At 36.3% G+C, this 12,247-nt stretch overlaps 1 protein-coding gene across 1 annotated transcript in view; it reads right to left on the bottom strand.

Moving 5' to 3' along the window:
- The window catches only part of si (sucrase-isomaltase (alpha-glucosidase)), a 96,478-nt gene that overhangs the window by 53,529 nt on the left and 30,702 nt on the right, over positions 1–12,247 (bottom strand). The window contains exons 13-17 of the mRNA XM_027172241.2: positions 9,453–9,566; positions 8,030–8,114; positions 7,450–7,567; positions 6,879–7,050; positions 115–231 (exon numbers count right to left, since the gene is read on the bottom strand). Coding sequence (XP_027028042.2) covers positions 115–231; positions 6,879–7,050; positions 7,450–7,567; positions 8,030–8,114; positions 9,453–9,566 — 606 coding nt within the window. The remainder of the gene's footprint in view (positions 1–114; positions 232–6,878; positions 7,051–7,449; positions 7,568–8,029; positions 8,115–9,452; positions 9,567–12,247) is intronic.

Here is a 12,247-nt window from a genome sequence, read left to right as displayed (position 1 = left end):
AGCTTCAGCATTAAACTAAGCTAATTTTGAGAGTCATTTCAGCAATATAACTGTTTAACATTAAATATATGCTGAGCATAATAAAGTAATGCTTTATTTAGTGCGTATACTTACTTTGTAGTGTTGAGCGTTGTGATTTCGACTAAAAGGATAAAAAGCTCCGACTTGCATCCAACGTGTGCATAACTCCTCAGTCGTGTCGTCAAAGAAGCCACAGATATCTGCACCAATCTGCATGAAATTCAATAATTTTATGCAAAATATTTACTGTTAAAATTGATAAAATCCAAATTTAACTTACTCTCATCAAGCATTATCTATTTGAGGAAAGATAATCACAGGCATTTTTTTCTCACACAAAATAATTAACACATTCAGGTTTTTTTTTTTCTAAATGATGTCAATTCAAACCAAATGATAAACTCAGAACATGGTTTAGAAATTGTGAAAATGGTGAAAGAAACAACATTAGGAAATATAGGTTTGATTCAGTCCCATTGTATACCAGTGCTAAAGGTAGGAACTTTGTCCCAATCTAACATAAATTCCCTCAGTTTGCTCCTGGTCTTCATTTTTGTTGAATAATAACATCACTGATAAATACACATTTAAATACACATCACTGATAAATACACAGATAAAAACATCTATCTAGGTTGACTTGAAGAGGAGCATTGTAGTCTCAGAAGAGAATATGTTAATGCTAGCATAATTAGGCTAGGTTTTAAGAATACTATCAAGCTAAATCTGTTAGCACAACAAGTTGTAGTTTGTGCTTAGTTAAGTCTTCAGTCTTCCTTTGAAGTCAGTCTTGACTCTGCCATTCAGTCAGCCAGTGAAGTTCCTTCCACTATAGTGTAAGTTCAGAGTCTTAATGGATACAGTCTTAATGAATTGTGGGTCAATTCATGCCTCCTTATGTCATCTCTTTTTTTTCACCTGTTCACTCCTTCTTCCACCATGTGTTTTATCACCTTATTCTATATCCTGTTTTACTTTTTGCCTTCTTCCTCTATCAACTGTTCTACCTTGTCTTGTCCTTAGACCTCCTCACTGTGTCATTATCCCTTGGGTTTCTTTTCTTTATTGTTTTAATTTGTTTTCTCTTTTTGGGGTTTTTTTTTTAGGCTCCAGTTTATATATATAGAAAAAAATGCTAACCCAGATGACCTCAATTTTGGGGTAAATATTAATTAATAGAAGTCAAGGAATAATGAAATTAATAAGTGTCACAGTGAAATGAATTTTAATCTTTATACAGTTTTGTACAGAAGATGAGTCAAAGCATTCAGGCAGGGTTCAAACGTATAGACATATTCATAATTCAAGTACTTAGGTTTGATACAAAAGTAACAAGAAGTAGAACAGGTGTACTACATGGAGATGAATACTCAATAATTTACCTAATTAAACCTAATAAATGTACCTAATAATTTACATATAATGGATATAAAAAGCAACATCACAAATTTCATTTTGGGACAGCTGACAAAAATGACTGTTTTTTTTGCATCCTACTTCTGTCTGTTTTGTAATACCAGCAGTAACATGCTTATTTCCCTTTTTTGGACTATTTGCAAAAAAGCAACATAGAAAGGCTTTACTAGTGCTCACTTATCATATCATACTAATATAAATATATATATATATATATATTAACCAGTTCACCAGTGGCTAACATCAACAATGTCAAATTCTTGAATCCCATGTTTTTTTCTATACATCAATTTTTAGAACATTTTTAATAACATTAGATTTTCATCACTTTTTAAACATTAAATACATTGTATAGTGTAGTATTTTTTGAACAGCTATTTTGTTGTTTGATTCCCACTCAACCTTTCTCCCCAATAATTTTCAAGGTTTCCTTTCCATTACTCTTTTTTTCAATTTATTGCACACATAAACCCTATCTCTTTTTACTTTTTATTTATTGATTTACTCATTTCTTGTTCTGTCTCCTCCAGCTCTTACATGTTCGGTTTAACATTTCTAAGCAAGTATTTTCTAACTCTAAGTACATTCTAAGTGGATTTTTCTTTGTTTTCACTGTTCCAAGTGAGATGCATAATGTTCTTATTGTTTAATGTATTATGTACATGCTTGCTTGTGTAATAAGTCTGTCTGTGTTTTTGCCCTGTTTCTGTCTGCTGTCTTGCCCTGCTGTTAATTGTTGGCCCCGCCCACTCATTTGTTACCATGGACACTAATTGCACTCAATCTCTTCGCCAGGTTTTTGTCTGTCTCTGTCTCCACTTTGTGATTGGTTCCTGTTTACTACATCTACTCTGTTTGTTCACTTCCCTGGTGTTAGTTGTTGGTATGTGGTGTGTTCATGTCCATGTTCCCGTTTCCTGTTTTGTTCCGTGTTCTGCCTTGTGTTGCCTGCCTGTTCATTTGTGTTTTGGATTAAAACTTTAAACTGTATTTGGATCCTCACTTGCCTTTCTCACCGTGACAGCTTGTTTCTGATCCCTTCTATTTGCAATGCAGTTTTGTATCCTGCATGGGACTAAAATAATTATTTGTACTGCATAAATATAACTATTTCACTCTTATTGTATCCTAGAAAAATAAACAGACTCTTTATACATTTTATCAGGCAAAATGAATTGCACTATGCAATAAATTGTCAGGTTATTCATCAAATCAGACCCAATGAACAATTCCAAATAATTGATCTGAACATTATTATGTGTAAGGGAAAGAGTTATCTCTCTCTCTCTGTATATATATATACACAGTATCTCACAGAAATGAGTACACCCCTCACATTTATGTATATATATATATATATATATATATTTTTTTATGTGACAACACTGAAGAAATGACACATTGCTACAATGTAAAGTATTGAGTGTACAGCTTGTATAACCGTGAATGTTTGCTGTCCCCTCAAAACAACTCAACACACAGCCATTAATGTCTAAACCTCTGGCCACAAAGTGTCAATATTTCGTGTGTCTACCATTATTTTCCAACACTGCCTTAAACCTCTTGGGCATGGAGTTCACCAGATCATCACAGGTTGCCACTGGAGTCCTCTTCCACTCCTCCATGATGACATCATTGAGCAGGTGGATGTTAGAGACATCGTGCTCCTCCACCTTCCGTTTGAGGATGCGCCACAGATGCTCAATAGGGTTTAGGTCTGGAGACATGCTTAACCAGTCCATCTCCTTTACCCTCAGCTTCTTTAGCAAAGCATTGGTCATCTTGGAGGTGTGTTTTTGGTTGTTATCATGTTGGTCATGTTGGAATACTGGACTGCGGCCCAGTCACCGAAGTTGCCATGTTGAACTTTCAGAGACCAGTATAAGAGAGTGAAAGCGATAACACCAGATTAAACACACCGGCTCCCCATTCACACCTGAGACCTTATAACACTAATGAGTCACATGACATAGGGGAGAGAAAATGGCTAAATGGTTTTCACTTAGGGGTGTACTCTCTTTTGTGGCCAGAGAATTAGACATTAATGGCTGTATGTTGAGCTATTTTGAGGAGACAGCAAATTTACACTGTTATACAAGCTGTACACTCACTATTTTACATTGTAGCAAAGTGTAATTCCTTCGGTGTTCTCACATGAAAAGATATAATAAAATATTTAAAAAATGTGAGGGGTGTACTCACTTATAGCGTATCTGTATTTATAAATGACAAATATTGTATAAAAACATACAGTAATAAAAGAGAATGTTAAAAAAATAAACTGGTTTTACTATAAAGTGTATTATTTACATTGGAAATCAGACGACCTGAGCTAACGGACGATGCGCACGGAGGTTGTGGGGGGATTAAACAGGTGGAATTTTGTCTTGTATGTACACTTTCACTTTCGTTCACTTACTCGCTACTGTACAGTCTTAATGCTACTTTACACTTAAATGGAACATAATGGAACACCGACTTTTACCGTCTCTATTCAGCGCATTTGTCTTTTTTTTATATTACTTTTATTACTATTACTAATATTACTATTATTATATTTTATATTTTTAATATATTAGTTTAATAAATTAAACTCCATTCCGTGTTTTACTTACAACATTGACCACATTCCTGCTTCCTGAAATCCATGGGTGTCAGAACCATTATATGTGGGTGGGAGCGGACCCACCCACTTTTTATTTACTTCCGACACCCATGCCCGTGGTGGTTGATTAATGAACAGCAAACATCATAGACTATTGCTTGAACTTATAAGAAAAATACACTTATATATTAAATTACATTAATGTAAATAAATATAATAAATTTTATGGGAAATATGTTGCACAACCGCCTGCAACAGACAGGCAAGTTTAGCAGGCACCCTTTCCATTTACCTCAGCGCGTTAAGCATGTCGCTCATTTAGGTGCATGTTTACTGTTTAATACATTCTGCATTGTGTTTCAAGAGTTCTAATTTAAGATTCAATTAAAAATATTGCAGAAAATAATTTAATTTAATAATTGCAGTATATATGGTTTAGATTGTTATACCACTAACTGTTAAAAGTACTGTTTGCTACTGCATTAATACTTTTTTAAGGTTTCTTTTCATTTTTCATCCAGTAATGGGCATTTTTGTTTTTCTTTGCCAGAAACACATAAATCTTAATAAATAAGCTAGTTGTATACATTCTTTAGTTTACATTCTTTAGTTTTAAAGGTAGAAAAGAACACAGATATCGGATTGATAACGGCCTATACTGGCAAACTCTGGTATCGGAATCGGATCGGAAGAGAAAAAGTGGTATCGGTGCATCCCTAGTTTAAATATTCCATACAAGTTAAGATCTTTAATAATTGTATATAATTTTAATTAATTAATAAATTCCCAGAGCACACTACATTCCCTAACTATTATAATCATTTGATGTCTCTGTTTTGCATTGAATATATTTTCTCTTGTCAGGAGAAGTTATCTTCTCTGAAGGCTTTCACACAAAATACTGAGTGCATTTAGATAATGTTCTGTGTCTTACTACATGTCAACAAGTCCATTAAAGGGCATCTAGGTCACATTACTCCAGCTTGTACTTGTCTGAAGGAAGTGCAAGCATAGAACCGTGGTGTGCCAAGCGACACAGTTGGAATGGCCTCATGTAAAGCATACCTAAATGGATAAGTGACTTTTGGATCAATAATGTATCCTATTTTATCTTATAATGTTGGCTGCTTCCGCCATGAGGCCAAGCACACTCTGCGTCTCTGGAACAGAGAATCTTTTTCCTAGCCAAATAGCTTTCACTGCTGACAGGATGAAAGCCAAACAAGCAAAAGCCAACCAAGACAGACATCCCTAAATTGTGGTGGAATAACAAGCTACCCCAAAGAATGTGGTTCTCTGAGAAGGAGAAAGCACACACCTCTCTTGGTTTATCTTGAGGTCTAGAGACCTCATCTAGGCAAGCTGAGGATAGTAATGATTGGCTAACATAGCCCTTGACTTCAGTACATGCATGCGCTGGAGGAAATGAAAAAACACGAGCCTTAATTTGGGAAGGAACATGGTCTTTGACCCCTTTCTACAGAATGAAGAGAAAAGTGGGCTGATCAAGGCACACGGCGAGGCAGGTGGGGGGATCAAGGCACACGGCGAGGCAGGTGGGGGATCAAGGCACACGGCGAGGCAGGTGGGGGGAGCAAGGCACATGGCGAGGCAGGTGGGGGGAGCAAGGCACACGGCGGCGCAGCCAGAGAGGAACGAGCGACATCCACAGCCGGGCAGGGGGAACGAGCGACGTCCACAGCCAAGCAGGGGGAACGAGCGACGTCCACAGCCGAGCCGACGGGCCGAGCGCTGCCCCCGACGCACCGCGGCCAGTCCCACCTTTCAGGAACCAGGAACGGGGAGGGAGGGATAGCGGGGAAGAAAAACAGAAAATCCAGAGGGGCAAAAAATAAAAAACTGGATGCGGAGCGGCGTCCCTCACCGAAAAAAATGCAGCCCGATGTCACCAAACCCGCGAAGTCCGGGAAAATAAATAAATAAATAAAAAATGCTCCCACGATAAGCCGGTCCAAGCTGCTATCCTGCTGGGTCCTGGTGCGGCGGAATATTCTGTCATGACTCAGGGTAAGGAAATGGACCCAAACGCAGGATAGCCAAAATAAACAGGGTTTAATAACAAAGGAAACACCAAACAGGACATGCACTGAAGACAGGACAAGACAACAATAGAATAGGCACAGTTAAATACACAAGACAATCAGATACAATTAGTAGCAGGCGTGGAAACAGGGCAGGGCAGACAAGGGCAGGGCAGACATGTGACGAGGAACATAAACAAACAAATGCACGTGGCCAAAGTCCAGGCTGAGTCATAACATGTGTATCCGTATGCTCTGTGTTTTTAGTTAATGTCCTAACAATATTGGGCTAATTCCAAAAGTTTTTGTAGGCTAGAGAACCAAATATACTGACTAATACTGAAAAAAAAAAACAGTCTCGAACTATCCCATTGCATTTGGAGAACCCTAAAGCCTTGGCAAAAAGTCATATTAGAGTCGAAACAACTGAGGGTTTGCATATGCTACTCAGTAACTGTGACATGCACATTGATAGTGCATAGTAAATTTTAAATAACTCTCATTCAGACATCTGAAATACTCTGAAACAGGAACAATGGCAGTACACTGTTACATAATCAGTTTTGCAAATACTTGGATTGTTTCTCCAAACTACACATTTGAATGCTAAATAGATAGTGCTATTATTATATAAGCATAGTACTTAGTGGACATTACGCAGTTTGGGATGGAGTTTTTAATTCACTCTGAATGTGTATTGAATTCATAGTTTTGAGAAAGACACAGGACAACCAGTTTTAGTATTTTGGTACTATGTATCATAGCATGGCAGATTCTAGAAGGTCTGTACTTACATAAGGTACTCCGAATAGGTTAAACTCCAGCATGCCGGGTATTGCCCATTTAATATCATTCCAGTTGGCAGCATTATCACCCAGCCAGTGGCCTGAATACTTTCCCACTCCAGGGAAAGAGGAACGAGTGAGAATGAATGAGCGATTGCTGCCAAAGACTTGCTTAGAGGCTCTGGAGGACAAGAAGAACAGACAAAAACATGACTATAAGAATACATTTCTTATTAACTAAACACACTTTTTCTATCACTTCATCCCAATTGTCATAATTAACAACACTAATCCAGCAAAGCCACTACTATAGTCTGAAAGTCTAAGTATAATTTTATCTGTTTTACATTTTTTATCTCTATCTTCTCAACAATTCTAAAAAACGTTACATTATTTTATTAATTAATTATTTTAATAATTATAAATTATTATTATTATTATTATTATTATTATTATTATTATTATTATTATTATTATTATTATTATTTAAGTAAGTTATTTATTTAAAACATTTTTTTCTTTTTTTTAAGAAGAGTGGTGGAAGTGCCCAAATGTATGGAAAATTGGAACATTTACTTACTCTTCTGTTGCCAGCACCATGGAATATCCGTAAAGACTGTGAACATCATAGTGATTCCCCCAAGCCTGCTTTGCATCCATACACAAAGTCTTACTGTACATCAAATTATCAAGAATTTCTAAAGAGAGAGAGAGAGAGAGAGAGAGAGAGAGAGAGAGAGAGAGAGAGAGAGAGAGAGAGAGAAATTATATAATAGAATATTATTCTGAAACAGTGAATGTATACTACTGTACTGTAACTTGCTGGTTACCAAAAGACTTGGGATATCAGACAGTTTTGATTTTTGGGGATATATTTGCATAGGAAAACAGTTTTTTTCCCCAAACACATTTGGTTTTATTTAAAAAAAAAAAAACGTGTGGTTACTGAGGTCAGATTAGATTTAAGTGTACATGTTACTTATTAAGATGAATTAAAGTTATGTCAGTCAGAGAGAGAGAGAGAGAGAGAGAGAGAGAGAGAGAGAGAGAGAACTGGGTTCTAAAATGCCTGCCATCCAATTGACATGCAGCTCATTAAAAAAGCTTATAGCATTGAGTCTAAATTTGTAATTGTACAACAAGAGTTGTGTGTGACTTACTTGGAGTGAACGGTGGATAATTTAGTGTATTATCAGTGCATCCTTTACTGGAGCCTTGCACAAAGCTGGACACCTCGTTCATGTCCTTATAAATGAACCACAATTAGTTCAGCTCTGTTATCTCTGCTGTGTTAATTGTTAACTGAGAATTTTATGGAAGCATTCAAAAAGCTATTGATTTCAGCATACATCATCAGCTAAGAGTACAGCTCACACACATTATATTTTTAAGGCCCACATTATTGGGGCTGTGAATACCTGTGTAGTTAACCATAAACTAGAAGTACAACTATAATGTAATTCCTGAGGATGTAGAGACATTAGATACTTTTTTTAAGATGCACAAGAACAAAATAGAACATTTTACCAATAAATTGTCCTTTATAGAACCATTGGAAAGAAATGAACATTTTAGAGCATTTTATATTAAATAGCTTTACACTTAAAAGGATGCTTAAGGTGAAATCAATGTTTATGAATTATGTATGTTTAAAAACTGGAATGACAAACATTTAAATACGTGGTTATCAATTCTATTTTTTTACACAATGCTATATTTTTGTCTAAATAAATTTACACTGTGTTTGAATTTCTTGTTTACATTTGTACATATTATTATGTGCATTTAAATATACATAATGTATTATTATGTACTCTTTAAGAAATGGTCATTAAAATGGTTCACTTGCTGCATACAGTATATGCAACCTCCAAAATGGTTCTTTATATAGAATTATTTATTATTAACAATTATATTATTATTTATGTTTTATGTAATTTAAATGTATTTATTATTATTATTATTATTATTATTATTATTATTATTATTATTATTATTATTATTAATAATAATAATAATAATAATAATAATAATAAAATGATTCTCTATAAAGAACCATTTTGGGGGTTGGTTATATACAGCAAGAGACCATTAAATGCAATTCATGTAACCATTTCTTTAAGAGCATATTCTGCCTCTTATTTGTCGAGGAATATACTAATTCAACAAATTAAAATGGATGAATTACTGACCTAAGTTATTAATTTGTAATTGGACAGTCACTACTTTCTATCAAAAGAATTCCATTATTTTTTAAGGCCCACATTATTTTACAATCATAATGGAAAGTTTCTTTAAGATCAGCAGTTCATATTAACCCTCAGCCTATTACATCTGAGAGAATGTCACAGTAAGATTGTAAATGAACAAACTTGGCACTGATTACACATAGTAGTACATACAAAAGATGTACTACTGTTCAATCTGTAACTCCTCTGAAGCCTCACTGTAGTTATCTGTATACTGTAGCTTATATATCACTGCATTATTACATACCATATAGCTCTACAGTATTAAGAGGTAAAATATAAATTGAAAAACCTACTCTTGTCATCAGATTTTGAATTTCACTGATTTACTTACAATCCACATTGCATCATGTTTCACTTGCTTATGGAACTGGCTGATTTCATCCACCCACCACTTGATGCAGGATTGCTTTGTATAGTCAGGAAACACAGTTGGTCCAGGCCAAACCTGCAAATAATACAAAAAAGCTCACACGATTCAGAAATCTCATAAAACCTCATAAATTCTGAAAACTGGATGGATGAATGAAAGTGGAAAGAATCACATTGACTATCTCAAATCACCTAATTGAACAATAGATACACATATCACACTAAAAGAGAGCATGCTCTTCAGCTACCCCAACAGCAGGCTCAGGATTATGGTGGCAAGTCAAGTGGTTATCACACAAGTAAATTCTAATTTTAATACCAAAATATCACAATTTTAGGTGTAACATTGTGTAACTGTGACTGAGCATGTGTGTTAGACATACATACATAATATCAGCAAAGTACAATTGGCAAAATTTAAGTTTTCAGTCGATCTACTTTTTACTAGTCGATCTAAATCACAAAATCCCCTAAAAAACTTGAAACAAGCTTAAAGAAATTCAGCTACTAAAAATGGAAAACCTATTTTTATTCATTGCTTACATTCTATGAATGAGTTCAGGTTTTTCCCTATGGCTTACTGGGTCATGGTAGCCAGAGAGTGCATCAGCTTTGCTGTTCTTTTACCCATGTTGGTAGGACACCAAGAATCAGAAGCATGTGAAAAACAAGGCCCAACATCCTTGCCTGGGACTGAGTCTCTTGGCACTCTCTTTATGTATTTTAGGTTCTTATGATTAGTTAGTACCTGAAATGGTTGACATGTTCCCTCAAGTCAGTGCCTCCATTCGCTGAGTTTTCTTTATTGACAAGTGTACCTCTGCTGGGTCGGTTTCCAGAAAAGAACACACATGGGTGGAGCTTTCCTGGAGTTTTGTGTATTTGAGTACCGCACCTATCCCACAGCAGGATGTGTCCACTTCAATGACGAAGGGGGTATGAGGGTCAGGGTGATGCAATATTAGTGTGGTGCAGAACTGCTAGTGTTTTAGCTGCTAAAATTCTCTCTGACCTTTGTCAGTCCAGTGTAGTTTCCTGGGTTTTCCCTCTAAGAGCCGTAAGAGGGGCAACAACTGAACTATAACGCAGAATAAAACTGGAATAAATTTTGCAAAACCAAGAAATCATTGTAGCTCCTTGATGCTGGATGGATTGGTTGACATGTTCCCTCAAGTCAGTGCCTCCATTCGCTGAGTTTTCTTTATTGACAAGTGTACCTCTGCTGGGTCGGTTTCCAGAAAAGAACACACATGGGTGGAGCTTTTTCTGGAGTTTTGTGTATTTGAGTACCGCACCTATCCCACAGCAGGATGCGTCCACTTCAATGACGAAGGGGGTATGAGGATCAGGGTGATGCAATATTGGTGTGGTGCTGAACTGCTAGTGTTTTAGCTGCTAAAATTCTCTCTGAGCTTTTTCAGTCCAGTGTAGTTTTCTGGGTTTTCCCTCTAAGAGCTATAAGAGGGGCAACAACTGAACGATAACGCAGAATAAAACTGGAATAAATTTTGCAAAACCAAGAAATCATTGCAGCTCCCTGATGCTGGATGGATTAGGCCAGTCTGCCACAGCCTGCACCTTCATTGTGTCCATTTCCACCCCTTGTATTTGGACTAGGATGGCATGGTTCTGACATGTTGCCCTCTCTATTACTGGACTGAATTCAGCACATAGATCCAAGAGCACAGCTCTAGGGAATCTAAATCAGCTTATTAGCCAGTCATCATCATGGTCCCTGAAAACTTGTTCTCTCCTTATTCTGCCATTGGCGTAATCCTCCAACAGTGCCAGCAGTGCCATCATGAAGCATTACATACCCAGGTCACTGGAGGATTTATATGTTTCTAGCAATTAGACTGATCGTTAACACCTTGACAAAATCACAGAATTCATTTCTGGGCGAACATTTAAGACGAAAATGTTATAGTGAAAACATGCTTCTTCATGACGGTTTTGTAAGGAACATCATAATAGTTAGGACCGATGATGAGTAGCGATTGTGCTTCATGACTGTATTTGCAGACTTTGACATTTATGATATATGTACATTAAGGAAAATATTTCGTTTTTACACTGTGTTCTGCAGTTCTCTAATAAAAGGGTATTTCATGCTATTCTGTATCACATGTAGTCGTGCTATCTCCTCCTGTGCTCCCGTTGTGGACAATGTGACTGTAAGGCAGCGCAGAGTATTATTATTATTATTATTATTTTATTTTTTGAATACATTTTGAATTACGTTTGGATTTTACTAGATATATATATAGCCTAAAGCAATCGGCACAAATAACACTGTTGGATTTAATCTTCACAATAATGTGGATATAACATATGAAATGGAGTGAAAGTTAAATGTCATTAATTCTTATAATCTGCGATGGGTTGGCAATCCATCCAGGGTGTATCCTGCCTTGATGCCCGATGACGCCTGAGATAGGCACAGGCCCGAGTGACCCAAGAAGTTCGGACAAGCGGTAGAAAATGAATGAATGACTTAATAATTCTTATAATCGTTCTTCTCACATATATTTTCTACAATCTAAATTCAGTTCACGACCTCCCCATCTGTGTCGCCAATTCCCTTTGTCTCCAGAATGTTCATACACACAGCTCAAAGTTTGCTAATAGGTGCAGACATTCTCCCATCAAGTTTGTTTTTTTATAGATCACAACCTTTGCGTGAGAACTGGCGTACGTACATTTCCAGCCCCATTTTGTGCATATGCATGCTTTATAAATGAGACCCCTGCTAAGTAA

This window comes from Tachysurus fulvidraco, chromosome 13 (assembly GCF_022655615.1).
Source record: "Tachysurus fulvidraco isolate hzauxx_2018 chromosome 13, HZAU_PFXX_2.0, whole genome shotgun sequence".
In the NCBI taxonomy this organism is placed as follows: Eukaryota; Metazoa; Chordata; class Actinopteri; order Siluriformes; family Bagridae; genus Tachysurus; species Tachysurus fulvidraco.
This window is presented reverse-complemented; position numbering and strand designations above follow the sequence as displayed.